The 27,448-nt window shown below is 47.1% G+C and overlaps 1 protein-coding gene across 3 annotated transcripts in view; it reads left to right on the plus strand.

The window, feature by feature from the left end:
* plxna2 (plexin A2) overlaps nucleotides 1-27,035 on the plus strand; it is a 129,476-nt gene extending 102,441 nt beyond the window's left edge. For all 3 annotated transcript variants that reach the window (XM_057040396.1, XM_057040397.1, XM_057040398.1), the window contains exons 18-32: nucleotides 2,261-2,500; nucleotides 2,907-3,050; nucleotides 3,446-3,680; nucleotides 5,097-5,239; nucleotides 6,055-6,323; nucleotides 12,082-12,148; nucleotides 12,341-12,487; nucleotides 13,226-13,385; nucleotides 14,445-14,548; nucleotides 18,620-18,719; nucleotides 20,393-20,583; nucleotides 20,673-20,842; nucleotides 20,924-21,136; nucleotides 21,357-21,507; nucleotides 23,575-27,035. In XM_057040396.1, coding sequence (XP_056896376.1) covers nucleotides 2,261-2,500; nucleotides 2,907-3,050; nucleotides 3,446-3,680; nucleotides 5,097-5,239; nucleotides 6,055-6,323; nucleotides 12,082-12,148; nucleotides 12,341-12,487; nucleotides 13,226-13,385; nucleotides 14,445-14,548; nucleotides 18,620-18,719; nucleotides 20,393-20,583; nucleotides 20,673-20,842; nucleotides 20,924-21,136; nucleotides 21,357-21,507; nucleotides 23,575-23,670 — 2,430 coding nt within the window. In that variant the 3' untranslated portion in view covers nucleotides 23,671-27,035. The remainder of the gene's footprint in view (nucleotides 1-2,260; nucleotides 2,501-2,906; nucleotides 3,051-3,445; nucleotides 3,681-5,096; nucleotides 5,240-6,054; nucleotides 6,324-12,081; nucleotides 12,149-12,340; nucleotides 12,488-13,225; nucleotides 13,386-14,444; nucleotides 14,549-18,619; nucleotides 18,720-20,392; nucleotides 20,584-20,672; nucleotides 20,843-20,923; nucleotides 21,137-21,356; nucleotides 21,508-23,574) is intronic.
* The last annotated feature ends 413 nt before the right edge of the window (nucleotides 27,036-27,448 follow it).

Consider the following 27,448-nt stretch of genomic DNA (forward strand, 5'->3'; position numbering starts at 1 on the left):
TAGTCCACCCTATCTCTCCTTCCCTGCCTGCCTCAACACATCCCTGGCCAGAGACCTTTGAATGCATGAGTAGGCTGTAGATCATGGTAATGTATTCAGCCAGAGGGCTTGGAGTGTTAGCGCCTTAAAACACCGTGGTTCCTTCCAACACTCGAGAAGAAGACATATGAGGCCAAGGTTCCAATTATTTCCTATATCTGCTGACCTTTATTCCCTTTATCATGGCTGAACAGTGTGGACCTTCTTTCCTCGTGTGATGTGGAGGTGCTGTTGGAGATCCTGTATTTGGCAATATGCAGAATTTTGTTCTCATTTTCACATGCAAGAGAGTGAAACACACGCTCAGTTTGGAATGGTAGCAGGGTGATGTCATGGCTGTACTGCTGCGGAACAAAAATGTGACGCAGAATATTTGTTAAGCCAGTAATCCTTGTAAATCCATTTTAGCCGTATACAATCATAGAAAGTGTCTGATATGCTTTCCTAAAAAAGGCAGACAAGTCATTTCCCGCCTACCTGAAAGCCGCGGCTGCTTTAGCTTACACACAATGCTTCATTGAACCATCACAATCATTCATGGCTTTGAATCGACACACGACAACAGGCGCGGCCGTGTTTCCATTAAAGCAGCCTACGTGAGAGCGTAAAGCAAAGCCTTTAAACGACAGGAGGAAAGAGAAGTGGAGACGCTAGCGTCCCTCGATGGAAAGACCAGAAGGTAGTCGGGGCAGGAGTGGACTCGCCAAAGACCGTGGCAACGTGAGCGTGGCGAGGCCGGTCCGGGCGACTCGTGTCAGCCCTGACTTCAGTTCTTTCATTCCTTAAATCATTTCACGCTCGCGTAATGAAGCCACGAGAGACCTTTGTGGATGGAAGGATCTCCTGTTTGTTCCCGCTGTGATTAATCAGGGGCAGGAGATCAAGCCTCCGTTATCACCTGGTTTTACTGGATATTGTTGGAATTTTATGGGAATTTTAGAACAGTTCGTTGCTCTGTCGCTCTTCTCGAGTTTAAAGCAGCGGAATGATCAGGGATGCATCTGCTCTGCTCTTCTAATGTGTGCAAATTCCAAAGAATGAGAAACGTATCAATTCTAAAAGGAAAAAGCCTGACTTCTGTGGTCGACAGTTGTGTTCTGATAAATCCCATTTGCTTCCCCGTTAGCCTGGATTTCACAGAAAGAAAACCCAATCATTAACTAACCAGCAGCCAGCTGTTAAGCCACGAAGCTCTGTAATAATTAGCCAATTAATCATCATCGACATCACAGGAAATTAACTGTCAGCGCTTTTGATCAAATCATATACGTGTTTACTTGTTTACTCCCTTGACTGAGCTTCTGAGTTCGCAGCTTTTCATTATTTTAAATCATTTCAAAACACACCGTTAATTAAAATGAATTCTGTTTGACTGTAAATAAAAAGTTGGCGGTAATTTTTGTACCCATGTTTGGAGTTTCCCATTCGATAGGCCTGATGGAGGTGTGAGGTTTGCTAGGACTTTCCAACTGCTGTAAACGTGCCTCAGCTCGCTGTGCACCCATGCTGGCAAAATAGAATTGGTGTAGCCGACCACAGAATGAGTTTGCATCGATCTCCCTGACTTGATCCCAGGCAGCAGACAACAGGCGGGGGGCGTGGTAGTCGCCGCGTTTGCCAGGTTTGATGATATTTACCACTAATTAAGTTTCTTCCCCAGAGAGAAAGAACTGGGAGGGAGGGAGAGTCGAGAAAAACCTTCAATACTCCCCCTCCTGTGTGTGTCTAGAGGTGGGGTGAATGGACGGAGGATGCTCTCTCACCTAGGAAAAGCAGAGGAATAATAAAGAAAGGAGCCGTAGCTGAGGAGACGGAGGAGCTCGGCCTCCATTTTCTGTTTTCGTAGCTGTGCCCCGCAGTGCTGCTCAGCAGCAGCAGTTTGTTTTCTGAATGGTAGCGGAGCTTCTGCTCCAGCAAAGGCCAACTTCATGACAGAATAAATCCTTTTCTGTGAAAGAGCGAGAACATTTCTGCACCAATTATTAGGCTCCAACCTTTATGCAGGGTTCAGGATTGCACCCTAGATACCGTTTAATATCTCTGCAGCTTTTTAGAATACATGAATCTGAAAAGAGGTGTCGTTTCTTTCTGAAACAGAGGAAATAAACGTCAGAACAACGTCTGAACTTCCTGTGTCTTCTTTGATTCCAGGCAGTCACAGGCTGAGCGTAGCTCTTCTCTCACGTCTTCCCCTCTTCATCTCTTTCTTCATCCTCTCCAGGTTTGTAAAGTGTTGAACATGACCAGTATGAGCTGCTTCGCCCCCTCCCTGATGGTCGAGTACCATCCAGGCTTGGACACAGTGAAGCACGCAGACGAGTTTGGCTTCATCTTCAACAACGTCCAGGCCCTGCTGGTCTACAACAACACCAACCTCCTCTACTACCCCAATCCTTACTTTGAGCCCCTCAGCAGCTCCGGCGTCCTGGAACAAAAACCAGGCTCGCCCATCATTCTCAAGGTAAAGGAAGCACAGACCACATGCATCAAAGCCTTAATTTAACGGCCCCTCTAACGGCACCCTCACATATCCACGTCAGACCCTCATACATGGTCATCGAGGGCTAATTTAACGTCATTACATGCTTCCACTGGTGTTTTGAAAACCACTTTGAGAATGCTAAAGGTTGAATTCCTGGGAGGATTGTCTATTGTGATTGTGCTGTTTTGCCTTGATTGATCACAGTGTGAAGTCACATTTAGCCGCAGCTGTGTGCAAACCTAGAGAGCTAATTCTCCGTGTATTTAGGAGACACACCGGTGATCGTCGGTTGGGGGAATCGCCGCTCTTCATGGGGCCATTTTCTTTTGTGTGTGAGTTTTTCTCCTAATTTTGCACCCTGCCGCCCATCTGTATGTGCCCACAGGGTAGAAACCTGGTCCCCCCGGCGCCAGGAGGGGTGAGGCTCAACTACACAGTTCTGATCGGAGAGACTCCCTGCTCCGTCACTGTGTCCGAGAGCCAGCTGCTGTGCGAGCCACCCAACCTCACTGGACAGTATAAAGTCATGGTCAGTCGGAGATCACGGCGTCTATTGTTCAGACTTTGTCTCTTTCTCTTGATCCCAGCATTTCATACTTTGTCGTGATGGTTGGCCTTTCAGCTCTATTATTCGTGCTCCTGTCATTGTTCATTCAGCTGAAGTAAATGGGTCACGGGGAGAGCAGCATGAGTGTGCGCTAGCTGTCCAAAGGTTCTGCCAGTACCCACTGCAGTGATATTACGTTGCCTCTCCACTTATTGAGAGCAGAGCTTAAAGTCTTGCAGCTTTATCACATCAAGACCTGTGTTTTAGGGGAACCCTGCCCTCTGGTCTAGAAACTCATCACACATTTAAACTGCTAGGTCAGGAGAGGATGCACCACCCTCTGACTCATTATAACAGAAAGTCGGGACTGTCCGCAGGTCCAGGTCGGGGGTCTCCACATCTCTCCCGGTGCTGTCCACATCATGTCCGACAGCCTACTGACGCTTCCAGCCATCGTGAGCATCGCTGCCGGTGGAGGCCTCCTTCTCATCATCGTCATCCTCGTGCTCATCGCCTACAAGCGGAAGTCACGCGAGAACGACCTCACCTTGAAGCGCCTGCAGATGCAAATGGACAACTTGGAGTCGCGAGTCGCCCTCGAGTGCAAAGAAGGTTCGTGTTTGTAAAGTACAGCGAGGCTTTGTGTGCATTTGTTGAAATGACGGGATAATTCAAATGTTCTGTCGGGGTAACCCGCACTCATTAGAGAGGCTGTGTCCCCTCTAACTGCGTTACAACACGGTTGATGAGCGCCTTATTATCCGAAACACCAGACATAAACGTGCATTCAGAGATGTATTTCACTTAATAAATGTGAACATTAAATAAAACATTGGGGGAAAATGTAATCTGGGTCATCTAGTCCTTCTGGTGAGCCCATCTATCACTAAACAAGTCAGTTAACCCCACACGTGACCCATCTCGCTGGGGTCCGCTGCAGCTTTCTGGTCGACGCGATGAGTGCACAACGACACACATGAATTTCTCAGCAGAATAACCTCAGCCTTCTTCCTTAGAGAGACCCGCTTCATGCATTTTACAGTTTCTTATAATCATAACTGCAGGGGTAATTCTACGATCTGAGGCTGAGAAGGAAATCCGTTGTATCTGTGTGGGTGGATTTTGGGTCTGCGGAGGCAAATAATGGGGACTTTTAGGTGCTTCGTATGAAGTTGACCTCGAGTTGTTCCCAGTCTTACTGCTCATTTGCAATTAGCAAAGCTTTACACAGTACAGATGAGACTCAAGCATGTTGGCTAGTTTAGGTTAACCTAAAAAAAAATAGCTGTTTGCACAAAAAGAAACTTCCAGAGCGGCAAATTGACGGACAGAAAGGCCGGTAGACATATTCTGCAGCCAGACAAGAAAACTCGTCACACTTTGGAAGCCTGTGGGGAGGAGAAGATTAATATTTCAACCATTAGCAGTGGCCAGGAGAGTCATGCCCCACAGGATGGATTTAGATGGATAACCAGGTTTCCCACCTCCAGAGTGTATACATTCGGTGTGTACCCGTGAACCCATATGTTGCGTGTAGACCCGTGTGCCGCAGGGGGCCAAGGGCCGGGAGGTGAGGGCCGAGACTGGTAGGAGACTGGTGGATTTAAAGAAAGTGTGTAGAGACGACTGCTGCTCATGTGATAGGCTGGAGATGGTGGGGAGGTGGAGGCTCCCCCAGGGCCACACCGCAGTTCAGCAGAGCCGAGGGCTTGAACAGGAGTCAGTCAGGATGGAGCCAATTAACGAGTGCTCACCTGCAACCTCACACTCGCTCTAAAGGGTCTTAGCAAGAGCCAATTTACTGTCTGGTAGATAAAAAGTGTGTGTGTGTGTGCGCGTGCATGTGCGTGCGTGTGTGTGTCTAACATGGAGTTTTTCTCGTGCTTTTGCTGTCTGCTTCATCACGGCAGGACAGTAAACACCATGAAGATGAGAAGATTTCATGTTTTCAGTCCTTGGGGATCAAAATATGTTTTATTCTAATTCATGTCTCAAGGTTTTGTCCTTCTTGTCCTCTTTTTCTTCCAGCTTTTGCTGAGCTGCAGACCGACATCAATGAGCTCACCAGTGACCTGGACAGAGCTGGGATCCCTTATTTGGACTACAGGACGTACGCGATGAGAGTCCTCTTCCCTGGCATCGATGACCACCCCGTCCTCAGAGAGCTGGAGGTAAGAAGGGAGAGCAAAAGGAGACAAATGAAAGAATCCAGGTAAAAGGGAAAGGGTAGACGAAAGTCACACAGGAAAAAAGGGAGTGAGTGGTAAAGTCACCCTGTCCTCACTGCTGTCCCTGCAGGGCATCACTGGGAAGGATATCAGTGTCCCCTTCTACCTTCTGCTCTCACGAGCACATGTCCACACATACATCACCCCGTGCTGAGCTGCATACTCTGTTGTACATACAACTTATACAGTTCCTGCTTAGCAAACAGGGTCCCAGCACATGGCTATTTCACCCACCAGTGGCTGCAGTATCAGGAGTAATGAACTGAGTAATTCCTAATCCTCAGGCAAGCCTGTGGCTTCTTCAGCTGAGACAAAACTGGTTAGTTAACACTTTCTGCTCCTCTTCGGGAGCTCAGAGCTGCGCCGTATTGGGGTTATCCTGCTAGCTATGAGCTCTGTCAGAGGTAAAATAAGAGATCATGATGTAGACACAAATTGGTTGTCCAGGTCTTGTTGGGCGGTTCTGACAGATTAAGTTGTACTTTACAGCCCAGTTTGGATATCTGAACTTCTCAGCATCTTACCTTCTGAACTATGAGCGAGGGCAAAATGGCGGCTAACTCGGGGCGCTGCGCTGACTTGGGTCAATAATTGATTAAGATCTTTTGTTATGGTGGGAATCTTCGTTTGTCTGTGATGAAACCTGAGCTGCTCGCCGGAGAAAGCTTTATGCCCTGAACAGAGAAAAAGGGGTCTGGATGGAAGTAAACTATCTTTGTGGGCTTGTTGCAGGACTCATTCAGCCTCTTTTTGTTCAGGTTCCCGGAAATGGCCAGCAGAACGTGGAGAAGGCTCTGAAGGTGTTTGGTCAGCTCATCAACAACAAAGTCTTCCTGCTCACCTTCATACGAACCCTGGAGATGCAGCGCTCCTTCTCCATGAGGGACCGCGGCAACGTGGCCTCTCTCATCATGACGGCCTTGCAAGGGCGGTTGGAGTACGCCACCGACGTGCTGAAACACCTGCTGTCGGACCTCATCGACCGTAACCTGGCGAGCAAGAACCACCCCAAACTGCTGCTGCGCAGGTAACCCGGGGCAACAAGGGCTTGATCAGTAATCCTGCAGCACTGGTGGTGGAGCAGATCGCTCGTAGTCTGTGATGATTGGTGATCGGTCCAGAGCTCTTTTCTTGGTGGGTGATGCGTTCTGAGCGAGATGCTGCCTCACAAGCTAAAGCGCATAACAAGTGTGGTGCTGCCGGATGCCGTGCTCTTCCCACTGCAGGAGAAACCCCTGGATTCTATGCATAATTCCACATTCGCGCTTGCTTTGTCTCTGCCTCGGTCTCTCTCAATGCCAGTGTCAGTCTCCCTTATCCTCCAGACGCCAGGCTGCTTATAAAACATTCAGAAGTGGTTCAGCTTAACCGCTTCTTTTCCCTCTCTCTGTCTCCCGTGTATATTGTTTTCCGGGGGAGCTGAGGTGATGTGCTTAAACTTTAAATACCTGTGAGATCCTCGCCCAAGTGTCCTCAGCTGCTTCGCTAGCTCAGGACAGAGGATTGGGATTCCTTTCCAAGGGTTCTAGGAAAAACACGTGCAATCAGTCGGATTCTTCTCACATTTGTCAGTAACGCAAACTGAAGCCTCACTCAGGCTTCAGCTCTGGCGAATCTGCGGCAGTAGCGCGTTTTTACAGGCGTCCGCCCTGATCAGCGACTGGAGCGCAGGCCGGTTAGCATAAGCAGCACGTCCCCTAAACGGTAAGAGGACGGAGCTGGAGAGAAGAGACAAGCAAAACGTGACACAGGAACGACGGGACAAAAGCAAATGTCATGCAAAGTAGCTCTTCATTAACCAGTGTGCCTGGCATTTCTTCCACCGTTAGCATAAATAACCGCCAGACAGAAAACCTTTTGAACAAAAGCACGCAGAGAAAAAGGCTAAAAGACAGACGCCGACTAAGGCAACGCCGCATCAAACTTGTATTAAGCCATTATTTCATCGACAGCAGGGCCCTTTAAACCACCTCCAAGGGTTCATTATCTTCTGTTATTAGGAACACAGTGGTGTGCAGTCCTCAGGTCATGCTGCTCACCCTGCAGGCGTAAACAGCCTGTTGTTTTTTTACATTTAATTCCCCGTTTTTGAGAATAGTTGAAGGGTTTTGATAGTTTTACTTGGCTTTTTTCCCTTTTTTTCCTTTCATTCGTGCAATTACAGTCAGGACATCCTGCTGAATCTCTCCCTCTGGCACGCACACACACACACGTGCACGCGCACACACGCACAGACACTCACCTGTAATGATACTCAAATTGAGCTCATCTCTGGTAATTGTGTTTGTGTTTGGCACGGTGATGCTGCAGGGCTGTCGTCTGTTAGCATTTTTGTTTTCTGTATTTCTGTCAGCTCCCCTCAGCTAATTCTAATATGTGTGTAATAAGTAAACTTCATGGTGCGTTGCCGAACAAAAGCCGTGTGTGCCCTGCCACATGATGCAGACGTGCAGCAAACACCACGTGCACTGCTACATTGCGACTGTGTGTCACTTTGGATGTGTTCCGTATGAATTATTGGTGAGGTTCTGGTCCCCAGTCCGAGCTCACATGCAGGAGAAAGAGCTGACATCCAGAATCACCTCCAGGTCACTCCAACACTCTTCCTTGTTCTCATTTATATTACAGTGGATGGAAAGTGCATCCCAAGACATGTTTGAGTCATACCAAAGAGCTTTTCTCGCTTCCTCCACCTTCTTTTGAATGACCAAGTTCGTGAGAAAATTATTTCCACCAGTTAAATTCTGGACCTTTTAGAACCGCAGTCACACAAACGGAATGAAAATAGTTCCATCTGTCAGGGTATCTTACTATGTTGTGCTCATGGTCCCTCAGAGGCCTGCAGTTCCAATCAAAATTTAATATACAAGAGATTCAAATGGATGTTTGTGGGAGCGTAAAGGTGTCTTGTTACTGCTGAAGCCACAGGCAGACCAAATCCAACAAAGCTTTAACTGACTCGGAGCATTTTCCAACCTGTCCAAAGCCGCCGTTTGCTACAAACAAATGAGAAAAGGACAATTTCTGCACCAATAATCCTTTTTAAATGAAATGCTTATAGCCACAAACTCTGTTCTTGTGAGGGAGCACATGATGGAAAGCCTGAAATGTTCTCCGCTCCAGATCATCCTAAAAAGACTCTTCCCAGAACTACCTCTTCTACCTGTGTTAGACTCCGGCTGTTTCAACATTTTAACATCCTCCTCTTAAAATGTAGATTTATTTTATGTTTGCTTCGAGATTAAGACTAATCTTAGGTCAAAGCCACTCTATTCAGCTCAGGAAACGACTCAGGAAGTCACTGAATTTAAATGTGATTTAAGCTGGGAGGTGAATGGCGTCCAGTCCGGCGCCGAGCCTCTGGCCGCTTTCTTTTATTGGAAAACATGCAGTGCCACATCTCGTGTGTCTGGATGTCAGAAAATTAATGGGCGGATTAATTCATCAAACTCTAATGGAGCTTCTGGATGTTTTCCACTGAGAAACTCTCAGGAATGAAAATGGAAACTTCTTTTCTCGTTAACATGAGCGGCGCCTCGCTGCCTCCCACCGTATATGTGCAGACTTCCATCATGCTTTGCTCTCCCGCACTCACTGTCCCCCATTTTTAAGCACCGTTGAGCTCGTATCATGATCACACATCAGCGACTGTTCTACAGCTACCGGGGGAAGGTGGGGGGGGGGGAGTGGAGTTCTCAGGTAGAAGTTGTAAAAGGTGTGTCCAGCACATGAAACCTCTGGATGCTGGTTGTACTGTGAGTGTCTGCTCGTATCTGATTAGGATGTATTCCACTCAGTCTCTGGAAAAGCCTGATGGCAGATTAATGGAAAGCACATGATTGTTTCTGGGGGTGCAGGTAAACTCAGCGCCTCACCGCAGGTTCTCTCCGAGGATAATGATGGTCCTGATGAATTGAAGCGCCAGCGGCCAGTCTGGGCGTGAAGCAGACCGTCTCTTCATGCCTCCTCTTAAATGCTGGAGCTCTTTTCAGTGTCTATTACTCAAGCATGTTGAAACCAAACGCGTGCATGTGAAGCCATAATATCCTCGGCCAGCTGGAGGAACGGAAGCACTCTTCCTCTTGTGTGGCTGCTTTTTGAAAGGAACTATTTTCAATTTGGTATTGAAAGATTTGAAATTTCTTCTGCTTTCTTTGTCTTGATAGAGAAAGCTCTCAGCTCACAGACACTTCCACCCCCCACCCCCCCCCCACACCTAAAAGCTTTCTGAAAGCTGCGGCAGCATGTTTGATTCCTTCGCTCTTCGGCGTGCTGACTGAAACCGATGCTGCTGTCATTCTGCAGCATTAGAAATATCCCACCTTTTCCCTCTCCGACGCTCCTCTGAACCGTCCCTGTTGTCCGGTATTTAAACTCCGATGCTTTTAGATGATCACCGCTGAAATATTCCCGCGCATTAAAGTTAATGTGTTATTCTCTCCATCTTCGTGGGTTTCTTCGCAGCCGTTCTCCTCCTCCTCCCTTCTCTGTAATGCTCTTTTAATGGAATCACAGAACATTGCCTCTATCACCTTGAGACTTTTCAATCTTGTATTATTTTTCTCCTCAGCATTTTTGTAATGAGATTTCCGCCCATGCAGAGCAAAGGAGTACAGGGCTATTAAGAGAGCAAGTATTGTGTTTGGCATTAGTTTTGTTGAAAGACATTCCGCTGCCTGCTAATATAGCCCACCACCCCACCCACCCCACGCCCCGGCTGCCATTAGCAGACGAGAGATGAAGCCCCTCTTAAACAGTATGTGGGATAATGAACTGCTGATGTTCATTAATGAAACTCAATTAATAGAAAGACGGGAGGGGAGTCAGATGAGTGGGAGGACAAAAAGGAAAGCATTCAGAAGGAGAGATATTACGGGGGAGTCGGCACAGGCGCCACAAAAAAAAGGCTTTATTTGACTTCCTTCTTTGGGACTTGCTGAGCTTATTAAAATGCTTAATAGGTTCCATTAACTTCTAACACACACAGGCAGGGAGGGGTGCAAAGAGAGGAAGTTTTTTTAGAGGAAGGAGGCCAATTTCAGAGGGATTTCGGATATTGTCCTACAAATCATCAAAAATCAAAATGAAAGTAAAGGATAGCACAGTTTCTTGTGTGCATGAATATCTGTCCTTTTGAATAAATGCACATTTCAAATGTTAGCGTCACTTCAGTGTTCTGCCCTCTGGATGTGGCGAAGAGCACGGGAGAGAGCAAAACGGCTTTGGCCAAACTTATAAAAAAGAAATGAATGAGCAGATTGATAAACACTGACATGAATCGGGCACAGAAATATTTCATGGTGAGTGGAAGTAGTTGAAACGAAGGGACGTGAAACACAGTTTATGTTGGCGCTGTATTGCGGAGAGCGAGTTTAAGTATTCCGTAATGGGAGCCCCGCGCTCCGCCTGGCTCTCAGCTCTGCAATCACTCGATCCTGGACAGCAGCTTCATTCGCATCACAACAAACAGAACCTCGGCTTCACACGAGATGCGTCTCACTCTCTTTAATGATCCAGGCGGAATAACCGACACCTTTTCTCCTCTCTGCAAATAAAGCATGAGCTGCTGTAACCACCCGTGGCTCACGCTTCACCCCCAGACGCTTCCTCATAACCCTCAAATATGACTTAACGCAATTATCTCTGTAATAGTCCTAATCTCCCTTTAGGTCCATTCAGGGCTTGAATAGGTATAATCATCCCTGGTGCTATTTGGCTCTGAGGAGAAGGAAGCTCATTGGTTTGTTTTTAATACCTGGCTGCTTTGACTGCTACTAATCCCCAGTTCATCACAGGCTGGTGGTTGTAAGTCCTCTTCATCGCACACGTCAGGGTAATGACTGTCATTTGATGTCACATTAAAGGGGCCGTTTTTCCCCATATTGCCGTTTGGATCGGAAACACACACACGTGCCAACTGGCTGGTTGGGATCGTTTGCAGCTGCGTGACAGCGACAAGCCGTCTTGGTCAGTGTGACACCTCGCCGTGGCAACGAAACTTTTGATTGATGGGTGGAGCAGCTATGGGAGTCCTGGAACGACAGGAAAGGAGGCAGTTTTCCCGGGTATTCAAATCAGGACGCTAGCAGGAATTTGAAAAGCTGTACACGCGCTCCCCGTGTCCGTGGCAGGAATAACGGAGAGGTCACTGCACGCTTGTGTGTTTTCATGCCCAATCAAGCACAGGCGCCAGCTGTACCTCCGAGTGTGATTGACTGTCAGAGGCAGACAAGGTAGAGGAGGAGCGAGAGCGGAGAGCAGAGGAGAGGAGGTCGCCCCGGCTGCGATTAGGCGCTACCTGGCCGTGACAGCACTTGTCTCTCTCAGCAGCTGAGTCTTGTCACAGCTGCGGACGCCCCGCCGTGTTCATCCACGCGCGCGCGCACCGATTCAGTCACACTCGCATTCCGTCTGAGCACGCGCACGCTTGCAAGCCGTGCACGCTCAGATGCCTCCTCTCTTCTCTGTTTTGCTCACTGGCTGTGACCACAGATCACTAGAAAACCTCCCCAAAGTGCTTCACATTCAATGTCAGTTCACTTTAAGTGAACCAGAAAGGACACAAACTGCTCACTCTCATAAAGAAAATATCACGCAGGCCGGGTACAAAACAGATATCCGACTCCTGTAAAATTCATACATAAACAAGGTCGGATCAAATCCCATCAACTACAGAAAAAAGGAAGCACTAAAGACGAGATCGAATTGCTCCGATGCAGGATTGTTTCACCTTTTGGGTGTGATGAAGGTTAAATAACATTTTGCTTCACTTCATGTCATTTCAGAACGGAGTCGGTGGCAGAGAAAATGCTGACGAACTGGTTTGCCTTCCTCCTTCACAAGTTCCTCAAGGTTAGAACGCGGAGCGGCACAAACCGCTCTCAAACCGAGTGTTTTGGGATCTAAAGTCAGAGCTCTCTTTCTGTCCGTTTCATCTGTAAACTCGGCACCATATCAAACATTTACAACACGGACACTGCTGTAGGTGTTCGCTGGGGTGGATTTGTGTCATGTCAGTGTGTGGGTCTGCGTGCACGTTGACAGGATTGTGCTGGGGAGCCTCTGTTCATGCTGTACTGCGCCATCAAGCAGCAGATGGAGAAGGGGCCCATCGACGCCATCACCGGTGAGGCCCGCTATTCCCTGAGTGAGGACAAGCTCATCCGACAGCAGATCGAGTACAAAACCTTGGTAAGTCACACTCTGTGAGCTGTGCAGAAGGCTGAGCGGCGGTGCTGAGCGGCACAGGAGAACCTCCTCCTGCCAGGGAAAAAAATGGCTAATCCCACATAAATCAACACCCCGAGAGAAAGGAGAGAAAAAAAATAATCCACAAGCAAAAGATTTGGCGGTTAAAATCAGGTCAGGTTTGAATTTTCAGCAGACACGTGTGCGGATTCCTCCTGCGTCCGAGCCGTGCTGTTCGCGCAGCCAGGCAACGTTCTAAATTTGGCTGCTATTTGCAGCATTTTAAGATACCCTACCTGTGTCTGCTGTGTTTGGGAGCGTTTCCTCTCGCTGCTGATTTCATAGATGAGAGGAAAATTAACTGGTGATCCCACAGGGTCCTGTGTTTGTCCAACATCAGGGTGGGTGACTGTGAAAACACCTCACCAGTCTCTCAACATACAAACACACTTACACAGCCAGCGCGTAACATGACAATGCCCTGATTGCTCAAGCTGGGAATTTGGCTCATTATGTGCTAATACTCCGGCAGAGCTGGAAATTGATGTCCCGCCGAAGGTGTGAAATTAGATTTTGGGTTGCCAGTGAGTGTGGAAATGGTTTTCTCAAAGCTCCTGCCATGCTCAGAGGAGCCTATAATGAGGGAAAAGCCTCAACCTGGACCCAGGTCCAAGCAGCACTGGTGCATTTCAGGCCTCAGAGTCCTTCCTGTTGCTTATGTGACCTTAATTTCTCCCCCAGATCCTGAACTGTGTGAATCCAGACAACGAAAACAGTCCAGAGATTCCAGTAAAGGTGCTGAACTGTGACACCATCACACAAGTGAAGGAGAAGATCCTAGATGCTGTTTACAAGAACATGCCCTACTCCCAGAGGCCCCGGGCCGTCGACATGGACCTCGGTATGGTGCCAACACGCGCCAGCTCTCGCACACACACCTCAGCCTCAGAGATTCAGTCATCATAAAAACCAGATGATCACCGCATCACCCAGCTCATCCCACAGTCTATTTCCCGTCTTCTTGTTCGATTTCGTACAGCACGCCTGGTTAACACATCACAAAACAGCTTGCGAGGCCCCAAAATAAATTCATTTGTCTTGATAACGTTAATTGGATTCATTAAAATACGTTTATCGGTGCAATTTGCATTTATTTCAGTGGCATCGCTGCAGTTTCCGGTGATTGTACATGAGCGGAGGTTCGGTAGAAATATCATATGGTTACCTGGCAGAGACGCAAAGTAATAAACGCCAGTCAACGGAGGGGAAAATCAATGATTGCTCCCAGCATGAGAGGCACAATGGCTGTCCACCTCCTCATCAACACCCTTATTATCATTTCATTACTCCTCAATGAGCTGTCAGCTCTCCGCCATCACTGCTTAAAGCCCCCCCCCACCTCATTCCCCTGCTTCCTGTTTTTTTTTTCCTTTGAAAGGAAGCGATTTTCTCATTTTACCTTTTTTCCACCCGTTTGTCTGCTGCGCTCGTCTCTTCCTCCTGACCCTGATGGGCCGACTGCTGCGTATGCTAATGGCACGCCATTTCCACAACACAAGTACCAATTAAACCGTGCAGGCTGCCTCCATATACTTCTTGAAATTGTTCGTAGGTAATGCTTAATTAAGATGCACGTCAATCCAAGTCTGGGAGAGGAGTGCGTGTGCCGGGATCCGCTGGCAGCCCATGTCTACTCATTTGGATAATGTGTGAGGAGAGCTCTCGTTGGGAGTCGTGTTGGATGGCGTTGCGCTAACTGAAAAGCAAATGTGTTGTAAAAGGAGGCGTTTTCGAAGTTTGTTTGGCTTCGTGATGACATTATTTAAGCACGATTGCCTATTTGGTTCTACCAGCCCGCAGTTTTCAGCCCCTGATCCCAAACCACTCCGAAGTCAACGAGACACGTGGCATCAGTCCGTACACACTTCAGTGTAACTTGACTGCACGGTTGTGTCCCCAGAATGGCGTCAGGGGCGAATGGCTCGCGTGGTGCTGCAGGACGAGGACATCACCACCAAGATCGAAAACGACTGGAAGAGGCTCAACACGCTGCTGCACTACCAGGTAAATATCCATGACAGCTTTAGTGGAAAGTTCTTTCTTAATTAACTCTGAAACAGGAAAGACCTCTTTCAGTTCAATTTCTGATCTGGCTTTTGTCATGGAAATGGTTCCACATACCCTGACAAACTTTGATGTTTCCCGCTCTTGACTTTTAGGCAGCCAATTTTCAGCTCCTCATTTGCATGTCCTCGCTTGGCGTAATCCAGGTGACAGAATGGAGGACAATTACTATACAGGTGGCAGGCGAGATGAACCCTCAGTATCTCAGTGACACTTCTCCCTCCTCTTTGGAGAGAGAAAGGCGCTCCACTCAGGAGGACAACATATTCTTTCCCGCTTCCCCGTCGGCTTCTACAATTATTCCTGCTCTGATAGCTCCTCTCTGTCTCTTCACATGTACAACCTCGATTCACACCCTGTAATTTTAGGGTCCTGTGTACATCCTTGGCTGATGGCTTCAAGTCAAAGAGGGCATGAAGTGGGCGCAAGTGGAGTTTCGCATTTTTGCACAATGAATGGGTGAATTTATGAATTTATATCAAAAGATAGAGAATTGTAGCCAAAGACAGATGGAGAAGGGACCAATAAAGTCGCACAGAGTGAAACTTTGACAAATTAAAATCCCCAGTGTGTCCAGAGCTGCATCCTCAGAACAGACAGGAGACAGGAAGGAGGTCAGGCCGTCACAATGAAATGAAGGATTTCGTATCGACGTGATGTTAGCACGCGGAAACAAAGATGCGGCAGCAGTCATGGGGCCTCTCCACCCCAGATTCAGGGGTTATAATGTGAGAAGACAAGACAAAATCCTCCCAATCAACGACTCTGAGGTTTTTGGGAACGGGGACTGGTGAGACTCAAAACGTTCCCACTTCATTTTCAACCCCTGCCCCAGCAGAGCGTGCATAATAGCTGAACAGATGTAGGAGTCATTAGAAGAAGGCACACTTCATAGTGTCCTTCACCCACGGTTTGGCACCACGCTGCTTCTTTCCCCTTTGTCTCACCTCTATTCACACCCGTCTGCTGTCCTCCTCCTCGTCCCCTTCATTTTCTCACCTTTTCTCTTCACAGTTTCACCAGTTTTGTGTCTCTTCCCCAGTTCCCAAAGTGACTCTGGTCTCCACAGTCTTTGAATTCTTAATGAAGTGGCGGAATCTCGTTGCTTCCACACCTTAATTGGCTCCAGCGTCTTGTTTCATATTTCTTTTTCTCGCTTTGTGTCAGCCATGGTGGATGTGAGAGACGGTAGCACTGGTGTCCGTGTAACACCAGTAACACAGGCTGCTATTGATCACAGCTCTGATGCAGCACAGCTCAGAGAAAACACTGGTGTTGTTGCAGAGCGGGACTTTGGGGAGTTTTGATGAGGCAGTAGCCATGCGAGCAGGCTCTATTTGCATCACCAGGCTGTCGCACAGGCAGCTGCAACGACACATCTGGCCGCCAATCACAACCAGGGTTTCCAGCTCATTAGGCCCCAAAGGGAAGGAAACACTTGGAGCTAAATATGGGAAAAGCAAGATGTGGGGGGGTTGGAGTATTCATCGCATTTGTGAGCATCACCTTGAGTCGTTGCTAATTCTCCCAGATCAGAGGCACAGGCACCAGACAGAGATATTGGAATTCATGGAACTCACAGAATCCTAAGAATCCCTGCTGGCTATTTCCTTTGCCACATGGGAAATACCGGTTTACATAACCTGGATGCGGAAGTATACACTATCCCAGTTCCCTGCTATGCCAAAATTAAACACAAATGCACGTTAAAAATGAGTTCAGAGTCTTTCTTCTGCTTCTTCATACTCCGGGGACTAAATTCCCATCCTCCCACCCCGCTCCTCCGACTTTGGTGTGTTTGTGTTCTTTTTGCATAGATGAAATGTAAAGTTGTGTATGTGCGGAGCGCTCTGGCAAACACACAAACGGGGTTCCCTCATGTTGCAAATGTGTGAAGAAGGCAGACGAAGAGGCTCTTTGAAAGGCTGCAGCTTCGCTAGCTCTTATTTAAGACATTATACTGAACTGAAGGTGTCACAACCTTAATTGTTTCTAATGATTCACACTGAGCTTACTTTTATGACATACAATAACTTTTAATTGTAGTGACTGCCTGGGTTCCTAATTGTATAAGGCATTAAACACATCCAAGCCATTAAAAGGCTGTTTCTTTCAAATGTCTTAGCAAGTCGGCATTTGAAAAGTGTCTTGGGTGGCTGGAGGGAAGTAAACCAGCACCTGAACACCAAATATTCATGCTTCTATTTGAGAAGTGCCAATATGAGTGTGTGTTCTCAGCTCCCTGGGCACCATCGACAGGCACGATAGGTATCGTGGTCCCAGGGCAAGAGTCCGGGAGATCCGGGACAGACAGGTTAGGACCAGTGCTGTGCAAAAAAAAAAAAAAAAAGATTCTGCTGCCTCTTTAGCTCTGCAGCCTCTAATGGAAGGTCTTATCACTGGCTGCGTCCACAGGCCTTATCACGCCTGCCCACTATCAGCCCCACACTGGATAATCCCTGAAGGGGGAATCTGCACACCTTCAATCATTTACTCTATCACAAGGACCCATCTATGCTTTAGCTTCTCTGTCAGCCATGAAAAAGCTGAAAAAAAGAGCAAGATGGAGGGAGCTGTGAAGGAAAGAAGGGGGCAGAGGCTATTTCATGCTCCTCAGAGAAAATGTATCACAGGAGCAGAGGCAACTTCCCATAAGTCTACTGTAGGTGTATTAGAGATGGTCCGCTGCAGGAGCCAGCGCAGAAATTAGTTCCGGGAAGAAGAAGATGAATGAAACAGAAGTGAGATGAGGGACAGGAAGGTGAGAGCTCCTTGACGTGGTGAAGGGTTGGGTTGAGAAACACGGTCGGTCATTTCTCCCTGAGAGACCAAGACACCAGAGTCGCCCTTTTGAGGCGTTCATCCAGATTCCAGTCCAGTTTTCAAGTGTTGCTCCAGTGTGACTGGCAGAGGCCAGATGGCATCTCAGGCTAAAAGCAGTGCAGAAATCTACTTGGAGAGACTGGGAGAAAAGGGGGAGGGCAAGATGGAGCGAGGATGAGAGGCCCCTGAAGTAGCCACAGGCTTATTTCCCAGCAGGCGAAGAGAAAGCTCCTGTTCCTCCTGAAGCAAATGAAAAGACAAATTCTGTGCTGTCTGCAGCTTCTTTGAGGTATTTATTTTGGCGCCTGGCATTTGTCCTTTTTTGTTGATCCTCCACTGGAGTCTCATCCATTTTCCTTTGCTGGGTTTGAAGCAGAAACCCTCCTCGGGGTGGTTTATAAATGCCAGCCAACGAGCTGTTTGTTGCTTTGGCTTTGAGAAAAGAACTACTAATTTTGTTTTGTATCCCTGCAAAAATGCTGTGTTTTGTTGTACCAACAGTCCCCACATTTCAAAGATTAATTATAGCTTAATTGCCATTTCATGATGAATTATTCACGCTGCTGAAAGATCTCATTTTCTGTTTTAAAAATAGCTTTAAAACAGCCCTTTCTCTTGTATCCCGCATCAGTTGTTTGCAGCTTATGTGAAGTGACTGGAGCACATCACAGGGGGCTAAGAGCCCTTTGTCTATACAAACCACAGAGGAGGGAAATGATGAACCTCGTGTCTGTCTCTTATTCACGCTGTCTTTTACACAACCTCCGCTGCTCATCTTTCTCTTTGACTGCCAGTCTCTAATGCTATTATTAAACCCGAGCACCTCATTTTCTTTAACGGTGTGAAGCGCACAAGAAACGAGACATTCGGTCTTCTAGGCTCTCGCTTTCTTCCTGACAGTCTTCGTTTTTCTGGTCGGCGCCTCCTTCGTGCACCTCCATCACGTCTCTAATGTCTGTAGAGGAGATGACGTGACGTTTGTAAGCAGCGTAGCGCTCATGTGGCCGTGGCTCAGACACGACGGTAGCTTGTGTAAAAGTTACCACGGGTGGTTTGCTAATGTGCGGCGTGTGCGGCCTTCCTCAGCGGGATGGAGACAGGAAGAGAAACAAAATGCAAACCTGTTCACCCCTCTATCCCATTCCATTAGTAGGCTTTCAGCAGAGATGTGTTCTGCTGTGTCCACAGGTGTCAGACCGCTGCGTTGTGGCGTTGGTGCCCAAACAGACGTCATCATACAACATCCCATCTTCAGCCAGCATGTCCCGCACCTCCATCAGCAGATATGGTGAGTCATGCAGCAGCTCGGCGGTTCCAGAATTCCACCACGTCCAGTGAATCAAGCACTTGTGGGATGTTGTGTTTACCTACTCAGGGGTTGATGCCATGCTAATGTATTCCTGACGACTCTCAGGCACATCAAATGCTCTTTTTTCCCCGCGTTGTTTCAGTGAGAACAAATTTAAAGTCTCTTTCCTCAAAGCAATGGGCCGTGTCTGCTCAGAGCTGCTCAGAACCTTTTCTCTCTCCAACCGTGTGCGCTGCCGCTTGCTTTGCTGTTGACGTCCAACCTCTGTTGGGTGGTGCAAGAGTGGAAGGAACAGACAGTGAACGTAATGAACACGAGGGAGAGACGCGGGGACTGTTTGATTCAACCCACGACGTTGCTGGAATAAAGATGCGTCCTGTGCTGCAGGCTCGAGTTCCTTCACACTTGAGCCTGCTCGTGCATGCACCCTCGTGCAACATACATACCTGTAGTGTGTGTGTTGGGTGTGTGTGTGTGTGTGTGTGTGTGTGTCTATGCCGCACCAGAACAGCTGTCTGCCAGTTACTGTGGGAGAGCTGTACCTCAGAAAAAGAGACGATAAGGAAGTTGTTACGGCCAAATCAGAGCGTAAACACGCATCCCAAAGAGAAAAAAACAGCATCTTCATACATCCGTGCAAACTTCCAGAGTGTCCGTGTGCGGAGGGAAGACTTCCGTCGGCATGAGCCTCATTAGTTACATTTTGGCACAGCATGTACGGATGCATGTCGATACTGGCTGATGGTTTTGTACCAATTTAACAGTGAACATCTTGCCTCAATTTAAACTGCTGCCACCCCCAAATGGGCAGAACACTTCCTCCTTCTGCCTGATTAAGAGTCATGCTGCTTAGAATGGGGAAATGTAGACAGGCTCTAAAACAGGGTTAAAGGTGCGTGGTTGGGATGTGGCGTCTCGGTCCACACTGTCGAAGGCACACGCAGGCCGTTCTCAAGCCCCCGTCCCCAGTGGCCCTTCTCAAAGTGCAGGTTGGGCTTATTTGAAAAGTGTAAGTGGCAGTAAAAAGGCTTTTCTTCACCTTGGCCTTTGAAGCTGGGTCAGATGGATCCTCACTGAGCTCCTCAGATCCTGAGTCTCCCCAGAGCCCAACTGCCAGGAGACGTCGGCTAATTAGAGAAAGTGAAACCGCCATCATTCAGACCGAGTGAAGACGAGCAAGGAGGCAGGAACACAACAGCAGAGATGAGAAGGATGTATGGATGAAGGGGGCGGCCTCGCTGCTTAGCAATTTAGTCATCTTTTGATGCACAGATTAGAGTGTGACAGGGATGCTTTTTAACACAGCGGCGCTCCAGTGTTGTAGGTAAAAGCCAATTAAGGGTTCAGTAATGATAGCAAGATAATGAAGCAAGAGAAATAGAGCATGAATGAGAGTCTAAAAAAGGAAACTGTAAACAATTATCAAACCATGTTGATACAGAAACCGTGAGGGGACCCGGCAGCAGCGTTAATGATGGTCACGGTGAACCTAAGTGAAACTACATTGTGATTTAAACTGGATCTGAGTGAACAAAAGTAAATACATGAAAATGTAATCCCTTACAAATTTCAATCGTTCAGGCATCTGTGCTGTTTTCATGAGACTGAGAAACTCAGACATTTTTCTAAGTCCTTCCTTTTGTCCCGGACAGACTCCTCTTTCCGCTACACGGGCAGCCCCGACAGCCTCCGATCACGTGCACCCATGATCACGCCTGATCTAGAAAGTGGGGTGAAGGTGTGGCATCTAGTGAAGAACCACGAACACGGAGACCAGAAGGAAGGCGACCGGGGTAGTAAGATGGTGTCTGAGATTTATCTGACCAGGCTGCTAGCTACAAAGGTGCTCCAGCATTTTGGCCTCAGTGTTAGCATTTCGCTGCCGTCGTGTGATTCAGTTTTGCTAACGTCTGTGTCCTTTGACTGTCCCAGGGAACGCTGCAAAAATTTGTGGATGACCTCTTCGAGACGCTGTTCAGCACGGTTCATCGAGGAAGCACTCTGCCCCTCGCCATCAAATACATGTTTGACTTCCTGGACGAGCAGGCAGACAGACACGGGATTCATGACACCGACGTGCGCCACACTTGGAAAAGCAACTGGTGAGAGTTGGACCTCGACAGTAGCTTCTGCAGCGCAGACGTGACCACACAGCTGTTTGATTATCTGTCCTCTTCCTCCAGCCTTCCTTTGCGTTTCTGGGTGAACGTGATCAAGAACCCGCAGTTTGTCTTCGACATCCATAAGAGCAGCATCACCGATGCTTGTCTATCTGTGGTGGCTCAGACGTTCATGGATTCTTGCTCCACTTCAGAACACCGCCTGGGCAAAGACTCTCCATCCAATAAGCTGCTTTACGCTAAAGATATTCCTAATTACAAGAGCTGGGTAGAGAGGTAGGAGCTGTTGCATGGTACTGATCCTCTCTGTCACATCATTTTTGTATCCGCTTTAAAGTTGCAAACATATTTCTCACCCTTACTTCTCATGTGGAGCCACAGCTGCAGCCCTTTATGAGTGGCTTTGCGACAACATCCACCATAAAAAGAATTCACATCTCAGGCTAAATGATTCTGCGTGTCGTGCTAACTGTTGCCCTCTGACTGTTCCCTGCAGGTACTACGCTGACATCAACAGGCTGCCAGCGATTAGCGACCAGGACATGAATGCTTATTTGGCTGAACAGGCCAGACTCCACTCAACAGAGTTCAACATGCTCAGCGCTCTCAATGAGATCTACTCTTACATCAGCAAGTACAGCGAGGAGGTAAATCGCTTTAGCATGACGTGCATCAAGACAGTTGTGCTTGACGCCCCACACACAATAGCATTAGCACAACAGGGCCTGTAAAACCAGTCTACACCAAAGAGATTTAAGCTGCAGACACTGAGGGTCTGATGCTGTTTGAGTGGATCAGCCACTAATTATCCATATATCATGATTACAAACTGATTAAAAGGCATGGTGCCTATGTGCCTCGGGATTTGATGGGTGTATGTTTTGCTCCTGGTGTTCCCAGACTGTTCAGTAGTGTCAGAGGTTAGTGAGGTCTTCAGTAGACGCCCCCAAAGCCCAAGGGTCTAGTGAGACTGGAGCGTAACAAGGCAGCGTGTCTGATCTGTAGAGTGGAAATGAATGTCTACAAGCTCTCGGCATGCTGCTCTGTCCTTCCGTGTGTGCTGAGTGAGATTGGGATGTCCGCTCTATCTGTTCAGAATCATGGGAAACACACAGGCCCTTAGATTGTATAAACACAAAAAGGAAGTATAGAGATGGGAAGAAAGTGAGAGAAAGCACATTAGAAGAAGACATTCTGCCTCTAATGTCAGCTCCTCCTCTGGGAGGCATTAGCCTGACCTTTACCGTGTGTTGGACTGTGGCGTCTCTCTTTTCCACTCTCTTCCCTCTTTTCTCATTTCTTCCAGTCCATTCCTTCTCTTTTTTTATCCATTACCCAGTCGGCTTTCCGTTTGCGCCCTGTGAATCTCATGCACTCGTTTTTGCTGTCTCTGCAGTTGTAGCTGTCTGTTCGCACACATGCTGCACGCAAGCACGCTCAATTTGCACCTCCATCAACACTTGCTGTTTCCCAGTCTGCAGTGCGAACAAGCCAGGCTCTGAGAGCCGCGCATTCTTCTCCAGTATGTTGGGAAGAACAGAATGGGTCACGCTACCCAGGACAGAGCCTGGTTAAACAAAAAATGGCGTTGGGTGCAGCACCAGCGTGCACAGCACGGAGGATTAATATTAGATGGCCATTAGGTCAGATGAAAATACCTGTCTGTCGCTGTCAGCCTTCCAGAGACGGGTAAATGGGTGGTCAGTGGGCAGATAAGCAGCGATGTGTCGAAAGATGGCGCGTACGCTACGTCAAAAAGAAAAAGTTCACATTTGCCGAGCCCTTAAAATCAAAGCCAAGTGTGACTGATTGCCTGAAGCGCGTGGAAATGACCACTTCTGTTCCGATTAGCGCTGATGGAAAATTGTGAAATGTTTGGGAGATGTAGGATGTTCTACAATTCTTTCCCAATGTACACGGCTCATTTTCGAGCCTTTCCTGCTGGTGATTGCTGCCGTGTTTCACAGGGTGCCTTTGTGTCTCGCAGCATTTATAAAGAGTCACAAGAGTGACCTTGGTCTCTTTCTTAGAGTTCAAATTAGTTTTTGCCTGGAAACATCACATCCGAGCCTCGTGTCAATATGAAACTCCGATCAGACAAATGGCGACAAAGGCTGCAGCATTTGGAGATAAAGCTTCATATCAAAGACTGATACAAGCCGTCCGTGTTTTTATGCTTTTTTTCTGTTGTTATTAAAGGCGCCTGTCACGTGTGTTGGTGTCACTCTGACATAGATTCACTCTGACAAGGCAGAAATGATGAAAGGATGAAGGCCAGAGTCTGTCTGGCTCCCTTTTAAACCCATCTTGACAAATGCCAAATTTACAAGAAATGGGTTCAGCTGATAAAACAAGGGAGGCTAATAGACAAACACTCCTTGATCATCATCACAGACGGAAACACTGATGTAATTTTTACTTGTGTTTCATGAGAGACCCAGAAAGAACAGTCAGGGAGCTGGGGTTTATCCTAAAGGTCATCAGATTTGTAGAGGAGACTTGCAGCAAGGACAGAAGCCGAGCAGGTTTCCTCCACCTCTGTATTTCAGGAATATTATAAGAAATTACTTTATGCAGATGACACCCAGTTATACATATCATGACCTCTAGAGGGCTGAACAAAAAATGATGTTTTTCAAACGCGTCTTTACGACATGCACATCTTCAGTAGCATTTTTGGGGAGTATTTTTCAACAGCTTTGTCTTCTACACAGATCACGATGGCCCTGGAGCAGGAGGAACAGGCAAGGAAGCAGCGGTTGTCCTACAAGGTGGAGCAACTCATTTCAGCCATGTCCTTTGAGAGCTGAAAGAAACCCTCTGCTCTGTTGGAAGAGAGAGAGAGAGAGAGAGAAAGAGAGAGAGAGAGGACCAAAGTACTGGCACAGACTCCCAAAAAAAGGTCACCGCGGGAGCTGGAACCATGAACCGGACCTGAGACCTCTGTATACCCACAGCCAAATTCCTTCCATGATGGCACCACTCAGCAGCCAGCAGACCAAAATAAAGACTCTGCACTCAGAGCTGATCATTTCACATGGAAGGAACATCAGCAGAGGAGGAAAAAACACGGCTTGTATTTATTTATTTTTGTTCCTTCCCAAAGGACATTTTCTTTTGGCAGGAAATAGTATTTTGTGTGTGCATGAGTGTGCGTTTGCGATGTGCTGAGGAGCTCTGCAGGACAGCGAGAGCAAACGGAGAAATAGATTTATTCTCCATTCTGCGGGAAAGCTCATCTGAGGCTGAGATAGAGATTTATTTAACGTTGCAGGAAGCAAACCTCATGCGGGACGGCAGTGTTAGCAGGCAAATTCCACAAACTTTATTTTTGTACTTGTACATTTGAAGATTATCAGTTGCAGGTTAAATATCCGCTCACAATCTCTTAAATGTCACATGAGAAGTGCAAAACTGCATCACTGAAGCGTGTTGAAAAAAGAAAAAAAAAGACAGCAGCCCACGGTCTTTGTCGTCTTTCACTTCCTCAAACTGTCACATGACCTGGACTCCTCCGCTCTTCATCCAATCAGAAGTGTACAGGAAACCGTGGAAGCTGGAGCTGAGCGTCCAGGAGGTCACGGCTCTGCCAGCATGCTTGCACCTGAACGCAGGACGACGTGATGAAGTCTGTCGTGTATTTAGAGATGAACTCGAAGTATCAGCACCGCTCTGATGTCCGGCGCCCGCCGCAGCATCGGGCTCATCCGTGTACGTACCGTTGATACTTGCCAGTCAGTGTATGTGAATGTACAAACGTTTTTCTATCCGTCTCTTCGTGTGTCCCTCTGGGTTTTGCAAATGTGAAGGAGCTCAGTTGAACTGAAGCTCCGGAGATCTGCAGCAGCTCATCAAGTGACGCCTTTTTGTCCGTCCTGACCTCTCCCCATCCAACTGCTTCCAAAATATTAATTTAGCCTTCGTCACAGGACAGTTCTCACGTCGCCGAGGTCGTACAAACACCAGTTCATAAAGTCCAGATTCTGCACCACAATCTCCTCCGTCGGGAACCTTTTGTCTTCTTTGCATTCATGCTGTCACTCGTATGAAGTCTTCACAGGGTCCATCCTTGATTTTATTAAGTGCCAATCAGTTGTGCCAGCTCCAGGGGACCAGATGAGCGGATCCTGCCCAGCGACCAACCATATCCTAGCACAGACAGTCAGAAGCTTCGCTACTATTGTGGGTCTGATGTGACCAAGTGCCAAAAGGACCCGTCACTCCCAAACGTTCGGTTCATCCTTTACAGAAACAGAAACGGGCTCCATTTGGTGTTTAGAGCTGGAGGGAGTTGATAAAACGGCGCGTTCCGAAAAGCAAAACGAGGAAAAACACATAAACGCCAATACATTCGTGTCGTATAAATGCATTTACCAAACCTTGTACCAAAACGCATGATGTCACCTTTCAACCAGCTAAAACAAGAATAGAAGATTCCACCCTGTGGGGGGCTGATTTCATCCTCCTCTCAGATCCATGTTTGCTTGTTGTTTACGTACTTGAAAATAGGTAGAAGTGGACGGTGTGCACGGTGTTCTGGCCCAACGTGCAGCGACAGCCCGACAAACACCACCAGAGGGTGAAAAGGTGCTTCTTTTCTCTGTGGCCTTAGCAACCCCGACCATTCCAGCTCTTCTCTCCAGTCTTCTCAAAGCTGTTTTTGCAAAATAAAGTAAAAGGAGAGGTGAAGAGGGTACAGCTTGGCCCGGACAGGCGTCGCTTCGCTCAGCACTCGGCTCGCCAAGGCTGTTTGAAGAGGTGTCAGGAAACGAGGAACGGCGGAGGGGTAGAAAGAGAGAGGAGCCCCTTTAGCTCTCGTTTCCTGCTCCCACTTTGAAGCCGCTCTTTGATCTGAGCACAGTGTGATCAGGAGATGGAAAGAGAGGCAAAAAAAACATCACACCCGGACGTGTGAGATGAGGTGATGATTGACAAGCTCTCAATCTGCCTGGATAAGTAGTGAAAGTCCTTCTGTCATCCGAACAAGCACCTTCTCCCTCCCTCAGAATCACCTGCAGGTACACGACGGCGCACTTACCAATACGAAACATAAAGCTTCTTCCTTTTGATGAAGGTGTCTTCCCAGATTCAGCGAATAGAATTGTATCCTCATCATACCTCACATTGCTTGTATGGAGTAATGCTTTTTTTTATCATTTTAACAGGACCTAAATGCCTTTTTCCTTTTTGCAAAGGATATAAACGTCTGTGTTTTAGAGTCTTTCCAGCACATCGATGAGCTTGCTTGTATTCAAAATTGTGACAAATGTAACCAGAAGCGCGCAAATTGGTGGAAAGTGGCTTTGATTTGATTTGTATCAGGATGTTTCTGTTTGTCGTGCGTGACTTCTCTTATTTTATTTTTTCGCATGCTTTTTAACCCGTCGGTTGCTTCCGCCTCGTGTTCTGCATCGACCCGTCACTCGGCAGAACCGCAGCCCATCTGTCCGCGTCTCCAATCACAACTTATTGCACCTTTTTTTGGTGAAAGAGATTTTTTTTTCTTTCTGTTCACAGAGAGTTTGTTTTTCCCTTTTGTTCTTGGGCAGATTTGATTCAGTTTAGCGCGTTTACTTTTTCTGAATCCCGTTTGGCTCTCAACACAACCTCCTTCAGCTCCAGCCGATTGCTCGTGGAAGATGCTTTGTGCACTTTTTAAAAAAACAACCTCTCAGTTGAAAGTGTTGCCGCAGAGACGGCGATGTGCTTTTGATTGGCATGTGTCATTCCTTACATGAAACGAAGCATTTCATCGGCATTTTGGTTGGTTGATGGTGTCAGACGGAGAAATCCTGATCAATATTATCCTCGAATATCAATAAAACTAAGTATCCTTCCATCTAAACACATTGTACACAAACCCTTGTAGACACTGGAGTTCTGTAAAATAGTAAATACCTGGCAACGATGATGACAATGATTATAATAATAATTATAATAATAATATTGGCTGTCTGTTTTTCTTGTTTTATAAAAGTGTTGTGAAAATTGTAAGAAACTTAAAGTATTTAAATAGGTTGTTCTCTTGTTTTTTATTTGCTTTGGTTTTGTTATAATATATTATTGTGTACCTAATGTAAATATGAAGCACACCTATTTTGCAAGCCAAGGATCCACTTTGTACTGTTGTTATATATAAATAAACTTTGCTGGTTGAAATTGCATAAAGCCAAAATGAGCAAGTTCGTCTCTTTTGTGCACAGGAGCAAAAGAAAAACCAAAAATTCACCTGACTGCAGTTATTTCACTCATTTAGTGATCAGAAATCTACTTTAACCCAAAGAAAATATGAACTCGGTTAGAAAGAAGGAAATACTCAAGATGACAATTTAGAAATGTATTTAAAACTAAAATCTGTTTTTATTCTTCTGTTAAAAGCAAATATCTTTATTCCAACAACTGCATCTAGTTTTAGGATTTTATATAAAGAAAAACAAAATGGAAGCACAACTTAAAGTGGCTGAAGAGAAAATGATCATAAATCATCATTTAATGGCTGCAGTAACTTGTTTCTTTTGATATAAAAACTAAATTGTGTTTAATTCTCTTCTTGTTTTTCACCTGTGTCCTGTTAAACTGCCCCTCCCT

The sequence above is a fragment of the Takifugu flavidus genome, chromosome 8 (assembly GCF_003711565.1).
Source record: "Takifugu flavidus isolate HTHZ2018 chromosome 8, ASM371156v2, whole genome shotgun sequence".
Lineage (NCBI taxonomy): Eukaryota > Metazoa > Chordata > Actinopteri > Tetraodontiformes > Tetraodontidae > Takifugu > Takifugu flavidus.